This window comes from Quercus lobata, chromosome 5, assembly GCF_001633185.2.
Source record: "Quercus lobata isolate SW786 chromosome 5, ValleyOak3.0 Primary Assembly, whole genome shotgun sequence".
In the NCBI taxonomy this organism is placed as follows: domain Eukaryota; kingdom Viridiplantae; phylum Streptophyta; class Magnoliopsida; order Fagales; family Fagaceae; genus Quercus; species Quercus lobata.
The window spans coordinates 82,587,648-82,612,045 of NC_044908.1; the positions used below are offsets into that span (position 1 = coordinate 82,587,648).

The 24,398-nt window shown below is 32.6% G+C and overlaps 1 protein-coding gene, 1 long non-coding RNA gene and 1 other non-coding gene across 7 annotated transcripts; 1 reads left to right on the top strand and 2 right to left on the bottom strand.

The window, feature by feature from the left end:
• Positions 1-4,050: 4,050 nt before the first annotated feature.
• Positions 4,051-9,147, top strand: LOC115988781. Of its 5 annotated transcripts, none has more exons than XR_004091642.1 (4): positions 4,051-4,322; positions 4,403-4,459; positions 4,576-5,086; positions 8,808-9,147. It is a non-coding gene; the product is annotated as an uncharacterized LOC115988781 (long non-coding RNA). The 5 variants fall into 5 exon arrangements; XR_004091640.1 differs by lacking the exon at positions 8,808-9,147 and adding an exon at positions 6,825-7,270; XR_004091641.1 differs by lacking the exon at positions 8,808-9,147 and adding an exon at positions 5,166-5,477.
• A 4,425-nt stretch (positions 9,148-13,572) lies between these two features.
• Positions 13,573-15,310, bottom strand: LOC115988632 (LOB domain-containing protein 24-like). Its single transcript, XM_031112212.1, has 2 exons — positions 15,128-15,310; positions 13,573-13,992 (listed from the first exon to the last, which is right to left on the bottom strand). Exons 1-2 carry the CDS (start codon positions 15,281-15,283, stop codon positions 13,633-13,635), a joined length of 516 nt encoding a protein of 171 aa, XP_030968072.1. The 5' UTR covers positions 15,284-15,310; the 3' UTR covers positions 13,573-13,632.
• Positions 15,311-19,485: 4,175 nt separating this feature from the next.
• TRNAK-UUU lies at positions 19,486-19,557 on the bottom strand. Its single transcript has one exon. It is a non-coding gene; the product is annotated as a tRNA-Lys (tRNA).
• Between the last annotated feature and the right edge of the window lie 4,841 nt (positions 19,558-24,398).

The window sequence follows — 24,398 nt, forward strand, 5'->3', positions numbered from 1 at the left end:
TTTGAACTGTCTTTAACCTTTGGTATTATTTTGCGAGATTGAGCCATTGATATACTCAGAAAAGCATTGCAAAACCAGCACTTAATTTGACTTAAAATAAAACAAATTAGGTGAAAATGTACTTTTGATTTCTACATTTTGAGTCAATTTTTATTTTGGTCCCTACTCATCTATTTTATCGCTTTTAGAGTAATTACATCAGCTTGTGCATAAATTTTTCCATTTTACACATTTAAAACTTACTTTTTCTATTTTACACACTTATTTTTACAAAACGCCCATATCAGTTTGTCTATTATACACATTTATTCAAATAAAATATTAATTTCTTTACCCATATAGCCATTGACCCACACCCACAATCCACACCGGTATCACACAAGAATCCACACAACCCACCGGCAGAAAACCAGAAAAACAAACCCAGCAAAATGGATCAAAACCCACTTATCAAGATTGACGTCTCGCCTTGAGCAACAAGATTGACGCCTCTGGTGGCGATGGCGAGAATGAGAAACAAGATCGACGGTTTATATCGACACCTTTGGTGGCAATGGCGAGAACGAGAAACAAGATCGACACCTTCAAAGGCAAGCGGTGGCGATGGCGATGGCGATGGCGAGAGACATTCAACCCCAAACCCACTTATCAAGCCCATTCAACCTGAAAACAATGAGAAACAAAGGAAGAAAGAGCGATCGGCAGCGGCGGTGGCGATGGCGATTGACGAAAGCTAAACGAAGAAAGATTGATGAGAAGAAGAAAGATGGATGAGATGAGAGAAAGAGAGAGTTATGCGCCTAAGAGAGAGGGAGCTGAGAGTTAGGTACAGAGAGGAGAGAGAAAAAATTGTTAAAAAATTATATGCACATGCTACAGTACCCGTGCATATTTGCATGGATACTGTAGCAACTTGTATTTATACACAAGTTTACACCCACTGATGTGGGTGTTTTTTTGCTCATATTGTGTAAAATGAGCACCTTTTTCCATTTTGCACAATTTTACATCAACTAATGTAATTGCTCTTAGTCTCTAAAAGAAAAAACACGTTTCATTTTGGTCTCTCATCATTCCACGAACAGAAATTGTTGATATGACAAATGAAGTGTATTATTTCATAGTAAATACTAACGTGACTATTAAAATAGTATTAAAAAATTATTTGATATTTAAAATATTCCACATCAGCATTTTAATTTAAAATTTTATAAACAAAGAATTTCTTAGAGCATTCCCATCAGATCTTCTATAAAAAATGCCATTTTGACACATCAAAAACCTATTTTACTATTTTACAATATCATTTTACAACATCTCATTTATAGATGTTTTATTCTTCACTTCTATATATTAAAATAATATTTACAACATATTAAAATAATACATTAAACTCCTCCCCAGTTCCCATCATCATCATCATCAACAACGGCACAACCATCGCTGCCACAACAACAGCCACCAACAGACACTGCCGCAACAACACCGACAGCCACTACCAGCAAAAACCCACATCCACCAACACCACCTTATTAAAAAAAAGAACCAAAAGAAAAAAAAAAAAAAAAAAAAAAAAAAAAAAAAAAAAAAAAAAAAAAAAAAAAAAAAAAAAAAAAAAACTCCACAACCAGAGAGAGGCAGAGTGAAAGGGGAACAGAGAGGAGAGGGAAGAGAGATCTACCACCACCGCCCACCATAACCAAAATCCAAAATCAACCCACAACCGTCGCCACCCACCAATATCAGCCCATCACAACCCATGAAAATCAACCCACAACCAGTCGGTGCCGAATCCACCATCAAATCACAACAAAACCAAAAAAGAAAAAGAAAAAGAAACCACTGCCATAGAGATCGGCCTGGCTTGAAGCTCCGGCCATGGGTTGCTGTGGATGTGGTGGGCTTGTAGCAGTTGGGATGGGTCGGTGTGGCTGTGTTGGTGGTCGGGTTCGTGGGTCATGGCTAGGTGGCAACTTGGTGAGGTCTGCTACTTGGTGAAATCGACGGCGGCTTGATGAGGACGGTAGTGTGCTCTAGAGAAAGGAAGAAAGGAGAAGCTGAGAGTGAGAATGAGTGAGGAAGAGAGACTCAGACGGATGGGAGAGAGAAAAAAAAGAATTAAAAAAGATTAAAGTGATGAGAGAGGAGAGAGAAAAGATAATAAAAAAATAATAAAATTTATAGAATTTTTGTCTGTACGCTTCTATTTTTGAGACGTTACTGTTCACTCGTGCCAAATTTTTTGGTATTTAGAACACCTCATGAGAGTGGTTTTTTGGTGTTTGGTGTGTCAAATGCCAAATATTTGGCATTTGACACACTTGATGAAAGTGCTTTAATTTATCAATTTTAATTTAAATTGAAAAAAAAAACAAAAAAAAAATTACTTTTTGAATTTTAAAGATTGAGATTTTTTAAGTAACTTTCTCAATTTCTATCAAACTTTCTTGGCAACCAAACACAACATAAAAGTCAAATCTTAAAAACTCAAAACAAAATCTCCAAGCTCTCTCTCTTTATGAAAATCTCAAGCTCTCTCTCTCTCTCTCTCTACAAAAGTCTCCATGCTCAAGGTGAAGGTGGAGGTAACCGAAAGTGGGTTTCGGCTGAAGGGACTAATTGAAGGCAAGCTCTCTCTCTCTCTCTCTCTCTCTCTCTCTAAATCCATGGCCGAAATCCCAACTCTCTCTCTTTCTAAATTCATGGCCGAAAATCCAGCTTTCTCTCTCTCTAACCCTTGGCCAAAAACCCAGCTCTCTCTCTGGCCAAAAACTCAGCCCTTTCTCTCTCTCTCTCTCTCTCTCAACCTTGGTTGAAAACACAACTTTCTCTCTAATTGTTGAAAAAAACTAGGTGTAGGTCCAAAAATATATGGGTTTGTGTTTGGGGCCGAAAAATCTGGGTTTGAATTTTGCCTGTGTAATTGTTGAATGTCTTTGGGTTTTGTCTCTGTGTAATTGTTGAAAAAAACTGGGTTAAGTTTTGGGTTTGGGTTTCGAAATTCTGCCTATGTAATTGTGGGCATGCCTTTGTGTTTGTGGCTTATGATTTTTGTTGACCTGGGTTTTCACCTTGTTCAAATCTAGGTTGGTGAGGAGGTTTAAGGTTCGGTCAAAGGGGTTTTTTGACAGAAAGAGTGAGGTGTGCTGGGTTAATGGTTTTGTGGGAATTTTGTTCAAATTTGGGTGAGAGTTGTGTTTGTCGTTGGTATGCTTGAGGGATTAAGCTAGGTTTGTTAGAATTTGTGGGTATTTTGTTCATGATCGTATTGATTAAATTTACGAATTTAAATCTATTTTTTCTTTTGGATAATTTGGTTTATGTATATATGTGGATTGATTTTGTTTTGTATGATGTTCATTTATGATTTTTCTGAGTTTGATTTTCTTGTGTTCTTGATGAAGAGGATGTCAGATTTGAATGCACGTGTGGTTGATTTTTAATTCTGTTTTAGTGTGCGTTTGAATACAGCTTATTTTGTTGAAAACTGAAAACAATAAATTTTTTTTTTCTGTTTATTATTGTTTGGCACTGTTCATTGGCCTAAATTCACTGTTCAAGGCCAATGAACAGTGGCATAACATGCTAGTTTAAAAAAAAAAAAAAAAAAGTGCAAATGTGGACATGAATCCAAACTGACCTTAAGTATAGTATTTATATTACAAACCCTAAAGCCGCGTTTTTAACCTGCAGCTATAAGCAAAGCTGAAACTGCATTTAACAAACACAACTACAAGAAAACTAAAGCCACGTTTCTTAAATGCAGCTATAGTTCAACCCGTTTGGATTCAGATTAATTTGGCATTTGGGTTTCGTAATCTGCATTTTTTTTTTTTTATTCAGCCCGCAATTGTTGACAAGTCAACTGTGAACAGTGCATCCGTGCACTGTTCATGAGTCTCATAAATTACACTTTTCAGCCATTTTTTCATTAAAAATAAATCTCACAGTATTATTTACACATTTAAAAATTATTTTGTTACAATATTTTCAGTTTCCCTAAAAAGAAACCCAATTCATAGTGCCTTTAAAATCTGATCAGCCCTTTTTTTGTTCTCAAACGCTGACCTTTGCTTTTTTCACTAGTTTCCCTTTTAGAGTACTCTCCGATCGCACATCACCCTTTTTGCTTCTTTCACTCTCCGATCTCAAGCCCTCACCTCCGTCTGTCACTCTCACTCCCCACAGGTAAGTTTGGTTTTTTTAGATTAGTTCCTAACTTTCTCCAATTTTTTGTTTCTCACAGGCTTTCTCTTCTTCAACGCCAAGAACACTCCGCCCTCCGATCCCAACGTCCCTTACCGCCACCGTCCAAACCACAAGTACAGTTTCTCAGTTCTCATTTTCTTTTCATCACTAAAAATATCACATTCATTGATATATAATAATCACATTCATTCAGATTATCAGATCGGACGGTCCGTGTGAAGTATCAGCGCCTCCAGATCCACCGGTGAAGGTACATGATTTCTGAGCTTAGCCTTAAATTTTAGTGTTAGGGATTGTGTTTGTAAATAAATTTTCTGATTTTTATTTTTATTTTTAAAATTTATATTTATTTCTATTTTTGGATAGGTTGCGGTGAGAATTAGGCCTGTTAATCAGGCGGATCAGAAATTTAGGTTTGATTTTGATTTGGCTGCATATGTGTGGGTAAGCTCTTATGGGTGTGAGAGGTTGATTTTGACTTTGTGACACTGACGGTAGATTTGATTTTGATTTGGCTAGATATGTGTGAGTAAGCTCTAAGTTGGATTTATGCCGCTAATTTTTGAGATTTTTATTTTGATATTGATTATGTGGACCTGTTAGGAGTATTATGGAAAAGAAACATTTATAGCTTTTTGTCCACCATTAAGCTTCATGATATTCAACAAAGAGTTCATCCAAGAAAAAATGATACGCAATAAAGACATCTGAAGAGACTATAGTTTACATTTAATATTTTTTTTTATCTTTTTATTGACTTATATTATAGGGTGGATCGCCCGGAAATTTGTTTAACATATTGTGATGGATATGTCCCCCACCGTTTTTGATTTCGAGATTTGCTACGCGAGGGAAGCTCTTGCAGTCTTCGTCAAAGGTAACTGTTTGATGAATTGATAGATTGTGTTGGTTTTTTATTATTATTTTTTTCCACATTTAGGTCTGTTTGTTTGCAGAGGAATTGGAGGGGAAAGGGAAGAAAAGAAATGAGAAAATTTTTAATTGCGTCTTAGTCTCTGTTTTATGTTTTGGATAATGGGGTTGAATTTTCTTGATTTGAATATCTTTAGAGTATGATATTTTCTCTCCTTGGTACATGTTGTTTTGCTGGTTTTTTGTTTTCCTAAATTTATTGGCAACTTAGAGAAGCTTAGCATATTTGGAATTGGAGTAATGCTACTGTTGGTTGTATTGCTATTTGTAGCTTAATTGTTTGTTTTTGTACTCTTGGTGTAATTATTCAATAATTGGAGAGTAATGTTTTCAAAGTATGATAAAATAATAATAATAATAATAATTATTATTATTATTATTATGGGAAATGCTAACGAGTGCCCTTAGGGCACCGGTTAAGAATCCAGTTAAAGAAAGTTTTTATGGGAAAAAAAAAAAAAATTAATGTTTCGACAGTTTTTTTCATTTCCCATAAAAGTGATGTCAGAACTTTCCTAAAATGGATTGTTAACAAGTGCCCTAAGGGCACTCGTTAGCATGACCCATTATTATTATTTGGCCCCAAATGTTATTAGAGAGCACTATCATGCATCAAAGCAAATAAGAACTGTCCTAAAGAGAAACAAAGATTAAATTGGCAGGGTCCACAAAACTTTAGAGTTTCCAATGGAAAACCCTCAGGTCATAAACTCATAATATAGAATGGATTTGCTGCACTTTCTTTTCGAAGTGGGGTTCCAATTTCCAAACTCTTGGTAGCATGGGACGTTTACAAGGCAGTTATTTATTAAAATGAAAAATGTTTCATATTTTTTTTTTGGTGTGAAAAATGTAAGTCAATAGAAACAATGGAAAACATATTCTACATTCAACAGAAAAATAGAGCTCAATGAATAGGAATTTGTTTTCCATTTTTAATGTGCTTTTAAACAACAGAATATGTTTTCCCTAATGCTACATTGTAAGCCAATATCATAAATAATTGAGATAGTCTAAGAATACAATTGTTTGGCTACAATTTTTGTCACAATTCTAAAGTGGTTAATTGTGAGTGATAGGGAAAACTTTTGAGTCAATATGAAAATGATTATCCATCACTCATCACATCATTAAGTTGTAGCATATGGCATGGCTTAAGGAGAATTGCAAATAAATTTCTAGTTTGCTCAAACTAGTCACTTAATTATATACTCTACAAATTTACAAATCATAAAGGGATCATAAACTATACTATTTATTACACTTCACACTATAAACTTTGGATTTTCATCCAAGTTAATAGCAAACTTGATGTCAGGGTTAGGGCTGTCCATCAACCCGTTTGGCCAAACCCGGCCCACTCGTCCTACCTAATTTGACTCGAAGGCCCACGGACAGATCCGAATGTCGATACGGGTCAGGTGTGGGTCAATTAATTTTAATATTCGGTTTTTTGGGTCAGTTTCGAGTCCCTTAACTTCTAACCCGTGTAAACTGACTTGCTCGACCCAGAATTTTTAAAATGAAAAACCACTACGATGGGTCTCTTCTAGGTTTCAGTTTTAAGCAACACCACCACCACTCCCTCCCCCATCACCAACACATCCATCACAAGATCAACAAATTTTTTTTTATAAAAAAGATAGAACTTTTTTCTACTGACCCACCATCAAAATGCACAGATCAGAATATTAAGAGGAGATTTCAACTTGATCAGAGGAAGCTTGTGGGGTTTGAGACTCAACCAAGGATGGCGAGTGCAACGAAGACACGACAATGTCAAAAATAGGCTTGTGGAGTTTGAATTAGCAACGCCAGACTGGGCAATGTCAGCAAGGAGGTTAGAGTTAGAGGCGGCGACAAGGACCAACTTGGTGATGGCGGCACCAAGAAGGCTAGGTTAGGGATTTGAGTGAGAGATTAGAGAAAGTGAGAGAGAGAAATTAGAGAAAGTGAGAAAATTTTCAAGGTGCAAAGTATAACAAAGACCATAGATTAGAGTGCAAAACGTGCATTCAAAAAGTTTAGAATGTAAAGAGTAATTCAGGGTATAGTTTAGGGGGGTAAAATGTAATTTTTCCTATTATTTGTAATATTAAAATACTCTTGCGGAAATAAACTAAAATAAAATAATCTAAAAAAAAAAAGAAAAAAAAAAAGAAGGAAGAGAACCACTTGTTGTTGTTGTTGTTGTTACTTGTTACTCACTATGAAGGAAAGGGACCACTTGTTCTAGGGGAGAAAAACTTTGAATAGGGCTCCAATATTATGGAGTAATTCTTATTTTCTTTTGAAATCATATAAACCTTCCTTGAATTTTATTTTATTTTAAATTTTTGATTTTGATAATTTGATAAATAGGAGAGGGGGGATTCGAACTCGAGATATTTTCATTGGAAAAACTAACTAGCTAGTCGAGGCAAGGCTCTTGGCGATCTTTATTATCAATAGTCTAAAAAAATTCAAATCCTAGTTTGAATACTAGGATCTTCATAATTATATTAACTCTGTATAAAACTTAAACTCTCTAACTATATCTTATTCATTTATTCTCTTTTATATATAAGGAAAGGGGATTTAAATAATAGATATTAGCCATCACTTTGAGCACCCTCTTTTCTATTACTAGTCTCACACTTTCTTTTTCAAAATGAAACCAGTTCATCATTATCCCTCCTCCAATCAGAATTTAGGTCATTGTTTTCAGTCACATCTTTTTCACTTGTATCATCCTCCTCATCGATATCTATACAAACAACATCCTCCACCACACCTCTTCTGTCACCCAAAAGAACCATCTAATCCTTGCTATCATCCACCATAATTTCATTCACATTGTTCATTGACGTGGCAAAACGGGCGGGTTGGGTTGGGTCAAACGGGTTTGCGGGTCAAATGGGTTGCGGGTCAAAACGGGTTATTTTTAAACGGGTTAATCGGGTTGCAGGTCAGGTCGGGTTTACCCGTATTTTTCAAACAAGTTTTTATTTATTTTTTTCAATTACAAAAACAAATCAATGACAACTTATTTAGAGAGAATGAATAAAATTAATTAAGCAAATGAATTGCACTTAATGCCACTTGTTAATATCCTTCCAATTTTGATAGTTTTGAGCATGACAAAAATTATTTATAATCATAAATTTATAATGGAAAAAGTTTTCAATGTTAATAGTTCACTATCAAAATGCATATAATTATAAGTTTACTTATTCAAAAAGAGATAGATCTTAAAACAAACAAAACAAGCCAGCAAAGTAACAAGTTATCGGTCTTCTTAAGTGCACATGTTCCTGTTGTATTTAAAATAATAGTAAAGTTAGATTAGTTAGAAAGATAAATTAAAAAAAAAATATTTAAAAATAAACATAACATATTAAGTAAAGAATAATAAGTAAATATTTTATAAGAATTATACCTCAATCTCAATCTACTCAACGTTGGTAGTAGATTCAGCATTGCAAATATTCATACTTGCAAATTGTAGCTCAAGTTGGCCAATTTTGTCAACATCTTCATCTACAATACAATATTTTAATATAACTTAATGTACCATGAAAGCAAATCAATAAAGAATTAAAATTGTATAATTATGACTATAAAAAATGTAGCTTCAAATCCATATAACCAACTTTTAGTACATAACGTAGCTTCCACATTCTCAGGTACAAGATGTGATCGATATGGAGTAAGAATTTTTTTTCCAACTGGGAAAGGAAGCTTTGTGGTTCACTGGTTTGGTTTGACTCAACTTTTTCAAGTTTGCCGTTTGTTGCTTTGTGCATTGTAACATTGTTCATTTGTTTGTGCTTTTGGCTTTGGAGTTTGGACAATAGACTACAGCTCAGCTCAGCTGAATGAGATTTTTTTTTTTTTTAATGGTTGTCTACTTGTCTTGACTCTTGAGTCACTTGACAGCCTTGGCCTTTGTGTTGTGTAACGTGTTGAGGACCTTTTGTCTTGTCTGATGGCAATTGATTTGGCAAGGCAAGCATTGAAGCTAGGCTAGCAGCTAGCTTCTCAAAAAAAAAAAAAAAAAGAAGAAGCTAGGCTAGCTAGCTTTTATTGGTAGTCATTCTCTCTAATATATAATATATATTGATTATTAGTTTTGGTACTTTGTGCTTTATGCACTTAGTATCAGGATGTAATTTAAATTTTTTTTTTAGCAAATTTTTTTAACAGGTCGGGTCACGGGTTATCCCGATTGGGTCGGGTTGACCCGCAAAAAAATCGGGTCGGGTCACGGGTCAATCCATTTTTGTTTTGGGTAAAAAAAAAAGGGTTCGGGTCAGGTATTTTTCGGGTCAGGTCGGGTCAGAAAATTCCGACCCATATTGTCATGTCTATTCATTCCCCTAAAACCCTTCTTAGAAGTGAAAGAGACAAAGAAAGTGAAAGAGAAGTGAAACATTTTCGGCTTGAGATTATGGCCAGGTGTGTGTGTAGAGAGAATAGAGAGAGGTGGTTTGGTGGGAAGAACTTAGCTTCTTGAGGATTCTTGGTCGTACAATATAGGTGAGGAAGAAAGATAGATAAAGAGAGATCAGAAATAAGTAGCTGGGTTGGGTGAGAAGAATTGAAAGTGAGAAACCAAAGTAAAATGAAATGAACCAAAAAGAATGGCGAAATAGAGAATTTGTTGCAGAATGTCAGCCCCTTACTAGACCAGACTACCAGTACAAGATGATATGAGAATAAATATGTACAATCCAAATGTGACTTCTTTAGAAAAATGTGTAGATTATTGTCGTTAAACCAAGAAATTATGTGACCTCTTTAGAAAAATGTGTTTCTTAAAGTTAAAGCTCTTTTCTTGCTTGACGAGACACAAGAATGGACAATTTTGATTTAATAGCACGTCATATAATGATATATAAGGTTGTGTTTGTTTCCATTCGCCGAATGTCATTTTTTATATAATGCTTATTTCACGTGCAAAATGTATTGATATATAATACTTGTTTGTTAAAAAGAAAGTGACTGAGACACATTTATTGAGCCAATTTTCACAGAAAAGCATTATTAAATTTGTGCAGTCAAATTCATTAATATAGCTATATTGAATTTAATTCAAAAAAGTTAAGGTTACTATAAATTTTATTGAAATTACTTTTAGAATAGATAATTTGATGTGAGTATTGAAAAGTGATTTTGTAAAATAGAAAAAGACATCACCAACATCATTAGATCTATGTGTTTCAATACACAGATGGTGTTGCTTTTTTGGGGTTATTTGTTGTCTATATAAGAAGGGTGTGTTGTGTTTGGTTATCAAGAAAGTTCACAAAAAGAAAGAAAATGAATTAGAGATTAATTTGTTTTGGATGTATTGTGTGATTGGTTAGCAAGAAAGTGACAAAACCAAACAAACAAAAAAATCCATACAATTATTTATTTATTTATTTTTTGTTTAAATGAGGAATTATTATTATTATTATTTTTTTTGTAATTTTTAATTTTTATTTCTAATTTTTTTATTGAGTTAATGGTAGGAACAAAAAATGTAGAGATCAAAATAGTATTTTTGCCAATAAAAAAAATAGATTCTTATATGATTATATAGATAAATATTTTTGCACAAGGGTTATAAAAAAAAAAAAAAGAAGTAAAATTGATTGAGGACACGCAGCATCCAAAGAGATTGAGTGTCATTAATTACAAAATGTAATAAAGTCTAAATTTAATTCCTTTTTTTTTTTTTTTTTTTTTGTTATTACATCTAGCGTTCAATTGTTTTGATAACATATCTGTGATTTAGATTTTATTTAATCACAGTCTTGGACTAATTTGTTGTAAACAAATTGTTGAAAAAATGTTTTATATAATATTCATGTGGCTTACTAATAATTGTGCACATTTTTTTTTAGAAGAAATCATTGTGCACATGATATGTGATTTAAGATAAATATAGTCATATTTATATTTTTTTTTTACCTATAAAAAAATCTAAAAATGAGAACATAAAATATAAGAAGAATTCTTTAAATGATTCTAAATATAAAAAATAATGATGTAAATTTTTTTATTTTTGTTTAGCTTACATAATATATTCATGGGAAATTCATTGGTTTATAAGTACAGTGAATTTCAATGATACACTAGGCAACTCAGCAGTCAGCACTGCAATAGCATTGTTGCCAATACCATCTAAACCTTGGCTTGAGAAAACTGCTACTTCAAAATTCGCTTGATAGAGAGTACAAAGGAAGGAAAAGATATTATCTAATTTAGAAAAGAAAAATTATTAATACTATTAGTAGAGTGATTTCTAATTTTAAAATGAAGTTTTATTCTAAAAATATGTCTAATTATTTGTAATAGTATTATTATAGTACTCTTATGGAAATAAACTAATAAAATAATTTTTGCCAAAAGAGAAAGGGAGCCGAATGTTTGTTGTTGTATTGTTACTTGTTTGAGCAAGAGCATTGTCTGTAAGTTTTCATTTATTTTAGCATAATAATCTACTTTTTTTTATTGTACATAATTATTTTAAAAAATACTCACATCAAATTATCTATCATACACTATCTTTTATTTAAATAAAGTAATATTTTTCTTACAATTTTTTTTATTATTTAACACCTACCCAGCCGGCCCCACCCACCTTTAAACACATGCCAACTCTCTCTCTCTTTTCTTCTGAACCTTCTCTGTCTTTCTTTTTCTCATTTTCCTTCTTTCTTCTTTTTCTCTTAACGTTCTTCTTCTTCTTTTTCAATTTGGATTTGACTATGGGCGTTGATTTTGAGTTTGCAATTTCAATTTGATTTTGGGGGGTGGTTTTGGGCGGATTGGGTGGATCTCTCCGCTGTTGTGGGTAGATTTTAGGCAAATTTCTCAAACTTGAACCAACCTCACTGCCACCATCATCACACTGCTGCCATTATCACACTGCCGCCAATAACCCAAGAAAGCCCAGTTGCAGCAACCCACCACCGCCACCTCCGATCTTGATGTAGCGCCGTCATGGCCCTCACTTGACTTCATATGGGTTTTGGTTAATTTTGTGGTTTGATTTCATCTGGTTTTTGCTGGTTCTATGATGGGTTATTGCTAATTTTAGTTTTTGGGTTTTTGTATTTGGGTGGTATTGCCTTGATCGTATCGGTGGTTGAGGCTAGGGCAGGGGTGGTTTTGTGGTCGGAAGAAGACAGAGGGGAAGAGTAAGACGAATGAGAGAGAAAAAAAAAGAATTAAAAAATCATTTACATATGAACAGTGGCTGTGAATATATGCACAATTACACAATTTTGCAAATGAAGATGTTAGAGATTGACTGATGTGCAGAGGCGGCTTGATGCATTGAGAGGCCTAAGGTGAAAAAAGAATTGAGTCCTTTTATATATTTAAAAATGACTTTTTAAAAAAATAATCTAAATATTGCTTAAAATCTATTCTCTTGTTAGATTCAAAATTACTAATTAATATGAACCACCTAGAATATTTTTTTTAGAATGTCTGTAGATGCACAAAATTTGACAATATTTCACGCCTGTTGATATGGCAGATTAATAATGGTAAGTAAAATAATGACATTAGTGGTGGACTTGGATGAGAATAAGTAAAAACTTGCCAACTCAATTGTTGTGAAAAATCTTGTGAAATTTTTTGTGTATTACTTTTTTTTTTTTAGAAGTGCTAAATTCATAACATTTTCACAACAAATTCTAGATATTAAGTTGTTACTAGTTCTAATTTGAGCCCACCATTGAAATTATTTTTTTAACCACCAATAATAGTCAGTAACATCCTGCTACTTAGAATTTATTGTGAAATTATTGTGAAAAATATTGTGAACGTAGAATTTCTTTTTTGTAAAAAAATACTATTTTATTTATTGGCTAATATTTGGGCTTAATTAATAATATTAAAATGAAAAAAATAACTCTATTGGTTAAAATTAGGGGGTCTTTTTTTTACCTGGGGTCTTAGACGACTGCCTCTATTACTTATATGCTAGAGCCGGCTGTGCTGATGTGTGTAGTTTTTGAGCAAAGATATATAAAACTCAACACTTTTTTCATTTTACACTTACTGATGCAAGTGCTCTGACTTACTATAAATGGAATGAGACCACTTGCTCTAGTTAGGGGAATATAAAATAGTTTTCTTATTCTATTAAAAGGACATAAATTTTGGATTCTTTCTAGAAATTTTTTTATGAAAGTTGACTTTAACTTTCTCTTTTTGTATTATTAGTTTTGTGCACTTCTTAATTACTGTCATTATCCTAAGAGACATGTAGATTGATGTAAATATTTCTTTTTTTTTTTGTTTGGTTAATATGCTATAAGACAGTTGGTAATTTGAATGCAACTAGTTAAGTATTTTCAAATACCTTGAAAACTAAGAAGAAAACAAATAATACAAAAGAGAGAGTTCAAGTGATTAATTAGTACCACCTCAATGACATAATACACGAATATCTAAATTATCTGTAATATCCTTACCATCACTCGTTGATAAACTAAACTTGTAATTTGATCAAAATTCAAAGCCAAAAAAAGTATTGGAATAGTTGTAGTCTTCAAGTAGCTGTTGATTTACGTTGGGGAAAGGATCTTGTTGACATGAACTTAGCCATAAGGGCTGATCTTCATCACCTTCTTGGGCAATAGCATGAATCATTTGCAGCTGCTGCATTTGTTGTTGTTGTAGGTGTTGTTTTGCATTATGAAAGTCTATTTCACCCTTTGTCTTCACTAGCTCAGACTGAGCCTCAATTATTTGTTCTTGGAGTTGAGAGATTATCCGAACACTTCCATAGACTGGGTCTTCCACACGTGAACTTGCTTCGAAAGACATGCAATCCGCTGCCACAGCTCGTAAATGCAGTGGAAGTTGCTGCAATGCCAAGTGATGAAAAAAATTGAAACCAGCTTTCTTGTTTTTTGTTTTTGGGTAAATAAACTAGAGAGATGAACAGCTATAAGGGACTAAATTTTGAAGTAATAAATATAAGTAGCTTAGTTAAAAATGCACTACTAATCAATTTCAAAGTAAAATAATTCTGGGATTCTTTTTTGTCAAATGAAAATCATTAATTACTCAGGGAATTTAATTTGACAAAGAATCTATTTCAAATGATGTTGCTCTTATGCTTTGTTGTGACAGGTATTAAAATTACACTTGTTAAAAGTTGACAAAGAGTATATATATGGAAAATGTCAAACGGCTACAAGAACTTAAAAAAAAAAAAAAAAAAAATCCATTAGGAGTAGAGTCAAATATTAAATTAGTTGCTCAAATAACTTAATTCTAAAATAATAATGAAGATTTTTCTCAAGTGTTGTTTCAAGAAAATTTAGGAGGAAATGGTATTAAACAAATTTGATATTAACATAAAATGATGAACTCAAAACTTACAATGATAGGAAGAAAGAGGAAAGTAAAACATGTTCAACATTCATATTGATTATATAAATGATTGTTTTATTTATGTGTATGTGTTGAACCTTCTCTCCATTTCCTAGCACAAAGTAAGAACTGAAGAAGAACACTACTAACAATAGTTGATAATAACACAAAACATATCATCTTTGCATGCATTATTATTATAGTAAGGTTTTTGCTCTTAGTCATGAATATCGATTCTGTAATGTACTTTGTATTTAGACAATGGGTAAAATTTGTTTACCTACTAATATACTGAAATAAAAGTAAAAAAAACCAATGATTAAAAGAAAACCTAGAGTACGAATTACTTAAATAAATAAAAACTAAATCAGTGTCATTTGTTATCTTCTTTGGCTATATTTATCAATCAAAGATATTAAGAAACATCTTAAAGATATCATTAACACCATCTATGTGATTATTTCTATAAGATAGAAAGCTTTTCAGTGAACTACAAACAAGCTGAGATATTAATCCCTCCTCTATATTAATACCATTGTATTAACTAATTAATAAATGAAAAATATGTTACTAGTAACATGTGTGTATATATATATATATATATATACACATATGGTCATACCTCTAGCATTTTGGTAGTGTTGCTAGCACCAAAGATTTTGTGAACACAAGCAAATCTTTGAGGTTTGGTTGGTGGAAAATATGGTGCAAGAACACAATCTTTAGGGCATCTCCTTCTTAAATATTTGCAAGCTGCACATCTAGTTGAATGGGACATTGTCAGATTTTTGAGAATCTACTCAAAGATTTTCTTTCGAAACTTCTAATTATTCTCAAGAAGAGATTTGGTTTCTATATATTTATAGAGGAAGACTTAGGTACAGTGTTTAGGTATTGTTTTTTAGGTTCTCCTTTTTAAAATTCTACCATGTGAATTTTTTCTCATAGGATGGAAATGTATTTTTTAGTTAAATAGCCACATGGCTAAATCCTAAGAGGAGAACTTAAGGAACAACATCTAAGATATTGTACCTAAGTTTTGTCCATATTTATATAAGAGCAAGACTTAAGTACAGTATTTAGGTACTGTTCCTTTGGATTTTCTCTTAAGATTCTGCTATGTGGTTTTTTTCTCATGGATGGAAGTGTATTTTTTAAGTTAAGTAGCCACATGAAAGAATTTTAAGAAGGGAATTTAAGGAACAACGCTTAAGATACTGTACATAAGTTTTCTCCTCTCTGTACTCTCTATATAATGGTGACACGTTTATATAATGGTTTTATTCTTGGAAAGCCAACAACGGCTTCTTTTCCTAAAGTAGCGTCCACAAATAAGGAAACTTCGTGAAGCTTTAGATTTCTCCTTTATCAAAGAAAAAAAAGCAAAGGTGGCGACCAGTAAAAAAAAAAAAAAATTTTACTAATAAATTACAGAACCAATAAAAGGTGAAACACTACTAAAAAAAAATTCTATTCCATATAATTTCCTTATGAAACAAAAGGTAAAAAGAAAATAAAATAGTTTTTCTTAAAGAAGGCCAGCCCAATATAATATGAGTGTTTATGCAAAAACCTTAAATGGGCATTTGTGTATTTCAATATCACTTAAAATTAAATTTATTTATTATCCTTCAATTTACTTAATGTTTTGTACTATAAATTTTTATTTATTCAAAATTCATTGTTCTTACTTTTTTATATCAATGAAAACATTTGATTGATGTTAGAGATATTACAAATTTTATTATATAGACCTTATAATTTGATGTGTTGCGGATTAGAATAAATTGATTTAAACATTAATTTATAATGTTGTTTAAGTGGCACTAATTTATTCTTGCCAAGTAAATTGTAAGTGTTATGTAGTTTTCCATTTACTTAATGGTGATTTGGTTTGATTTTTATTATTTTATTATGTATATATTTTTGGGAAAATGTTTAAGCCGTAATAAATTTTACTACAAAAAGCTTTAAAAATGATGTGAAAAAGAATGTGATTGGTGGCCCTTCAATAAGATAATAATTGAATATTTGAATTACTTCTTATTATTGGTGATACAACAATTTGTAAGACTCATGTAATAAAATTTATAATAATTCTAGCATCAATAAATTTTTTTGGTCTTTTTAAAGGAAAGTGCTAAAGGTACTTATTATATAAAACTTACAAATTAATGTGACAATATATGTCATTATTTCAACTACTTAATAAATGAATTGATGTTTGAAATGTGTTTTGGAAATTGGTAACACATCATTCTGTAAGCTCCATACGATAAATTTTGCAATATTCTTGACAATACTCATTTTTTAAAAATAGAGGGGGGAAATTAAAAATCACTTATTGGGCCCCACATTATGGGGGCATTTCTCTCATGGGCAAAGCCAAGGGGGGGGGGGGGGGGGGCGCTATCTCCTAAAATTTCATTGTAATGTGCCAAGTGGGTCTAGCAGCCCATGTTTCAAAGGAATTTTGCATGTTTTTTTGTGAAGTTACACAAAAATAAGTGACTCTGACACATGAAAAAGAAAGGAAAAAAAAAAAAAAAAGTTCATCTCAAACACCAAACCAAATCAACTTTTCGTCCATTTCACTATTGGTATAAGTAGCTTTGTCTTGTCCTAGTTTTTCAACTTTTTCACTATTTATTTACTTTTTTTATCATTATTTTCACAATTTTCACCATTCATGATACTTTTCATAGTACTTTATTGTTGAGTGATACTACAAATTTTACTATTTACGTCTTATAAATTGGCCAATCACAAAAATTAATTTCAAACATTTATTCATTATATTGATTAATTAACACTAATCACATTTTTACCACATCAGTTTGTAAACTTCTTATTGTAAATTTTTGTAGCTTTGGATTGGTTATTTTTGTATAATTATTTTAATGATATGAAATATATTCATATTTTCTTACAAATGTTTATTTAATTTGTTATTATAATCGATTAATAGTTTTTAAGATTAATTTCACTTTTAATATTGTTTTTTAATTTTGCTCTCTCTGGACTAAAACCTTGGTTTTGTCTAATAGGTGAAGTGATATTACATGTAAATTATATATATATATATATATATATAAATAAACCCTTCACATGGAGGTGTACTCCACTTTTATGGGACCTATCCCATGTGAGGGACTGAATACTTGCAAGAGATACACGATAAATTTTATCATAGTAAGGGGGGCCCTGGATCATAGCCTAGGCCTACGCAACTTTATTTTGCACGTGGCTGCTGATTGTATGAATTCTTAAGCTAAAATTCAAGATGGGCTGCGGGGCTGATCAATTGGCTTTATACAGTTAAAGAGATTTTTGAACAAAAATTATTCGGTCAAACACTTCATGTGTACGGCGACCACTTCTTGGCCGTACTTAATTTACATCTACTTATGTCATATCCTATGTATATTTTGCGCTTTAATTTTTGAGTGGTGGTATGTCCACAATATTTTTATAATATTTTCACAACAAATTATAAGTAGTTAGTTGTTATTGGTTTAAATTTGAACCTAACACTAACATTACTTTTTTGCCCCAACAATAATAACTAGTAATAACCTATCACTTAGGATTTATTGTAAAAATATTGTAAAAATGTTGTGGACATATCATTTCTCTTAATTTTTTTATACAAAAAATTAAAGTATATAAATAATTGCTTTGTTGAGACTTGAGTAGTTTAATCTTTTATTGCATCTTTACTTAATTAATGAGCATTACAAGTTAACTTTAAAAAATAAAAAAATAAAATAGGGTGCGTGATCTTTTATTCAAAATACATATTACAAGTTAACCTTTTTTTTTTTTTTTTTTTTTTAATTTTATTAATAAAAATTTTGGGTGTCTGATATTTTAGTTCAAAATACATTAATTTCATTGGCTCCAGTTAACTTAATTGCTAATTTCGGCATATCTATCCTTTTCACTTTAAGAAAAGTAAATAAATAACTACTTTGTTGAGTTATCTAATATTTCATCACGCTTACTTAATGAGAATTATAAATTAACTTCTTTTTTTTGGGGGTACTTGATCTTCTAGTTCAAATTACATAAAGTTTGGTTGGTTCAAGTTAACTCAAGTTACTCAATTGCTAAAGTATTTTGGCGTCAGATAAGAGATATGTGTTTAAATATTGCTTAAACCAAAAAGAAAACAATTGATATCTTGATCTAATGGTAAAACATGATTATGGAGTAAATCATTATAAATTTTCAATCCTAGCTACCTTATTTATCCAAAAAAAAAAAAAAAAAAAAAAAAAGAACTTTTACTTTACTAATTTATGTGACTGCAAACCATTCATGTTCAAACTATGTTTAGGTCTTACTTAGAACATCAATTAGGAAAAATAATTAAAATGAATGTGTTTTATAACATGGTTGAGATGCATTTTGAGATTCATTGTATTAATGTTTGATGTAAAAATAAAAAAAATGGGCATGTCTCATCTTGTGAACAACTTGTTGTTTATTAACTTAAATTTCAAAACTTTTTAACAGTTTAGACTTTAAAAACAAACTTTAAGAGGTTAAGTTTTACTCTCAAAACTTAAGAGGGTTTCGTGGTTTACGGGAAAATTATGTTGCTCAATACTTAGCAATAAAAAGAAAAAAGAAAAAAGAAAAAGAGATCAATAGGAAAAATTGCTGTTGTCTCTAGGTCTTGTATTGAGTTGTGCCCACTGAACTGAACCGTTGAAATGGAATACTGAAAAGATTGTAAAGCTTAATTCTTGCCATTGAGTATTTTTTTGTTTTTGTTTTGACTACTCTTTTTGATGGTGATGCATAGACAATATTTGGATAGGTAAGTGTGAATGACGAAGGGATTGTTGCTAATTTGCAATGCAAGAAGAATCATTTTTTTACATAGCCAATTGATTATTTATTGTAGAATACTAATTTTAAATTTTAAAAACCAAAAAGAAATTACTACATCCAAATGAAAATATAGAGAGGAAACGCCGTCTGTGGGGATCAAACCCACGACCACGTGGTTAAAAGCCACGTGCTCTACCACTGAGCTAAGACGGCTCTGTTTCTCTTATTACTTTATGAATTGAATTGCACTTTTTTAGTTTTTGCTGAATGAATTGAATTGCACTTATAAACCCACTTCCCGTCTCTATGATCACTCACAAGTAGATTTAGTGGTTTCATAATCCCCCACTTCCCGTCTCTATGATCACTCACAAGTAGATTTAGTAGTTTCATGATCCTTTGTGTATTTTCAATTTGCATCACTCAATGGTGGTCCTAAAAAATTTAGTTTTTAGAAATCAAAAATCTACTTTATTTATTTTAACACTACACTTTATAATACACCTAAGATTTTTTTTTTTGTATTAAAATTTTTTTATTCACTAAAATATTTCCAACACAATGAACTGCTAGTCTTGGTAGTTCACCGTAGCAAATTGCAAAAAAAAAAAAAAAAAAAAAAAGAAAAAAAAGAAGAAAGGAAGAAAGGCTTTGGGCATCGTTGATGTTGGGCATTTTTTGGAGTTTGAGGTGTTAAACGTAGCTTTATAGCTTTTTTAAAAATAGCATTGGAATTGTTTAAACTCTCAATAGACCATTTTTAACGTCTCAAACGTTGGGTCAATATTTTTATTATATTATAATAGGGGGAGGAATCTTCTGCCAATGAGTTGGTGACAATAGGGTGACTAGGTGTGAACAAAGAATGAGAATACATGAGAAAAAAAAAAAAAGGTGTCTCTTAAAACACGTGTAATCCTATATGTTGTGAGAAAGACGTTGGGGAAAATTGTCTCGTAAATTGAAATTTAATGTCATTGGACTAAGTTTGTCAAAAGTGAGATTTTCTTATGCTCAACATGTGCCCAGGAACCCAAATGGCAGAAAAAAGCAAACACTTCATATGACCTCATAAAATGATATTCAATGTCATTGGACTGAGTTTGTTAAGTGAGATTTTCTTATGCCCAACACGTGCATGTCGTGACATTACCGGCTAAAGTGAGGCGGTTGGGTAAGATTGACCGCCTCATTGAGCATATTTAATATCCGCACAAGGACATGAGATCAGCACATTTTAAAAAGAAGGAAATTAACCCACTTTTAAACGTGCATGGAATTTTGATTGGTTTGTTTTTCCAAATTCGTGTTTAATGTGTTCACATCACGCAGAATGATAACAAAAAAGTTCATCAGCAATTTATATTTGGGGTTTATGTTAGAGATATATTAGATATATTAACTAAATGTAATAGGCCTATGTCCACTCCTGCTTGTACTAGTAGTTTAGGGTTTAGACGCTTATAAATACTCATGTTAAGATTCATTGTAACACAGGTTTTATGTTGTTTTTCTAAATTCGTGTTTAATGTGTTCACATCACGCAGAATGATAACAAAAAAGTTCATCAGCAATTTATATTTGGGGTTTATGTTAGAGATATATTAGACATATTAACTAAATGTAATAGGCCTAAGTCCACTCCTGCTTGTACTAGTAGTTTAGAGTTTAGATACCTATAAATACTTATGTTAAGATTCATTGTAACACAAGTTTTATACTACATTCTTATACAAAAAAGATGTTTAGCCCTTAAGGGATTCTCCCGTGAATGTAGGTTGACAAAGTTGAACCACATAACCCTCGTGTTCTCGATCTCCCTATTCTATGCTTCCCCTTCCAAATCCACTCTAGCATATATAACATGGTATAACATATCACATTGCTAATATATTTAACATGGTATCAGAGCCAAACTTGGTTCTTGGCATCAAACAAAAATCTCTAACAAGCAAAGAAGATTCTCACGTGCACACCACCATTTGAAGTCACACATGCTTGTCTGCGAGATCTTGCATCCTCGGCATCTCGCAACCACTATGGCTTAGTGTTGTGTCAAAATCCAACAACCTAGCAAATTGTGACTTACCTTCTAAGATTTGTGCAAATTGAGACTTTGCCTGATGAAACCAACACCACAGGCGTGCTCCACGACCTCTCGCGACCAAAGCCCAGGAACTCGGCCTCCATTGGTAGCCGCACACGCCACCACGCATGGACAATGGCTTCGGCTCCTTCTCCCACACACCCCCAAAATTCTTGAATCCCAAATAGGATTATGGTCACACGCATCGCTCAATCGGCCTCGTAGCTATAGTTTTAAAAACTGGACCAGACCGACCGGTTCAACTGACAACAGGATATTAATCTAGTCCGATTATTGTTAAAAACCGAAAATAGAAGAAAAACCGTTAAAAATCGAAAACCGGTACGGTTAAATCGGTTTTTAGCGGTTCTTCATTAAAACTTCAGATGCTGTGTTAAAAATAAAATAAAAAGAGAGAGAGAGAGAGATTTTGTTTCAGAGTTGAGAAGAGAGATTTTTGCTTTTGAAAATGCTATCAAGACTAAAGTGGTGAAGCCTAAGACACCAACAGTTACCCCAAAAACATTAGATCTCCTATCTTTGTGGTGAGGAAGGAGTCCAAAAACCAAGCAAATTTACAATGATTTGATTAGTCCGTTTCAGTCTTTGTTTGCTGCTCTTGCACAGTTGCACTTGCACATACCCATACTGATGAGAAAGACACAGAGGGAAAGAATATTGAAGAGGGAAATGAAAGTTTAGCAAAAAGTAGAATAGGAAAGACCAAAAGAATAAGTTCAGATATTTGGTTTGAAAGTTTGAATAAACGTGTGGTCCAGTGTGGATGAAGTAGATTTTCAAGATGAGTGGTGGGGGTGATATACACGTGTAAGTGTAGGATAGGTGGGGAAGAAAAAATCAAGTGGGCAATGATATTGTTACTCATTGGTGACTTACTTTTTGTTATTTGACAAATTAAGGAATAACTAAAAATGGTTTGTAATTCTTATACTTGACCTTTTTATGGTTTTTTTTTTCTTTTGGTTGAATTTTGTTAAGTAGTGTCCAAAAGTTGGTAAGTTAATATTTAATGTTTGACTATTATTTAATTTTTTAGTTAAAATTACTAGTTATAAAATTATTTATTTATTTATATAATTAATATTTATTTATTTATTATTTATGACATCATCAGTTCGACCATCGGTCGGACCATAAAACCGGTAAACACTCCCTATTTCGGTTCTTTCACCGTACCGGTTTTTAAAACCATGCTCGTAGCCCACTGATTTGCAAAACCCGAGAAGTCCAACTGTCGATCTCACCAACATGAGCTCACAAGTGCTGCTTGGGTTTCTGGTTTCCCCTCCACATGTCGAAGAGCCCCTGTTGATGTCATCTGACATCATCACTCCACTTCAGCAGCCACGCAAGCATGTCCACGTCAACCTTAGTCTACGAGCTTAGTAACAATAAATGCTACGCTTCAACTTTTAGATATATATAGATGTTTCTCATGAATTGTTTTCTATAAACTAACAAAACATTCTTGGGTTTTCTACCATTGCATTATTGATACATAATCATGGGGCTTTAATACTCAATTGGTCCCTTCATTATGAAAAATTATCTTATGAGATGGTCTTAGAAGACATCCCTCTCACAACATGTGTGGGTCAGAGAGATGTCTTATGAGACCGTCTCATGAGATACTTTCTCCTTCATTACTGCATTTTCTCAACTGTAAGATGATTTCTTAATCTTACTGCATTGATGTAATAAGGATGGAATAGTTGACATTTTAAATTTGTTTATGTTACCCAAACTCTTCCTAGATGAAGGCAAATATTTCTGGATCTTTCTAGGTGAAAATGATAAAGTTTTGAGAAAATTATTTAAGCATCAAGAATTTTTCTCTTCTGTGGGAGAAGTTTTGAACCATCAATCAAATATTTGAAAAGATTAGGACTCAGTATTTTCTGGGTTGTCTATGCCATCAAGACATTGGATTAATTATTTGCTAGCAGTTGGGAAAGTTTAGGAATATAGCATTTAACTGTCCCTTATTGTTACCAAATATGAAGTTGATGTGTATGTCTTCTTGGTACAACTTCTATGGGTTAACCTTATCAGGGACACTCTTTGAGCACTTGCTTTGGCTATAGAACCGCCAACGGACCACCTTATGTATAGAACACCAATTGGCCGAAGGTTTGCACCACTAATCCCTATTGATTGTGCAGTATCATATTTGCATTCAGTGCTCTTCAAGTTTTGTAGTATTCCTTTCACTCAATGGTACACATTATGGCCATTAGCTTTATTTTTTATAAATGTAGGTTGCTCTTATACTCGTTAGGGTGAGCCTATTGATTGGAGGCTTGGGATGAGCTGTAAACCCAAACATCTTGGGTTCAATCCCCACTAGGAGTTCTCCTGGATTACCTGATACACGGTTCTGACTAGTGGGGTCGTGTATCTGTGATTTACTCTTCAAGGGTGGACCTAAAGGGTTTTGCCTTGGTGAGGTTCCATGTCATCAAAAAAGAAAAAGAAAAAAGTAGGTTGCTTTTACTGCGTCTTGTTTGTTGTTGCTTATAATTTGTTAAATACTATGGATTGATACTTTCTGGGCTCAACTCACCTCCCATTCTCTCCATTTTGTGGTCCAGAATATGCTCACTATCATAACTTGGTAAATAGAGAAGCACATATTCTTTCCTGGCCAAACATGGTAGGCTCCAGGTCTTTCAAATTTCCCCATGAAAATATTGTACCCATTGATCGTCTACAACCTTTTTGAACTTAAACAACTCTCATTTTGACCAAAATGTTTCTTCTCTTTGTAGTAATGCCATTTTCTACTTCAAAATTTTCTTTGTCAAACTCTTGTTCTGTTGGGTTTGAAAGAGCAATATGTTCTATAATCTCTATTACTCTTTACAATTCCTTCCATTTTGGGTTAAGGGAAGCTGTTAGGTTTTTAGACCCCTTAACACAATATGTTTAACCTAATATTAAGCCAAGT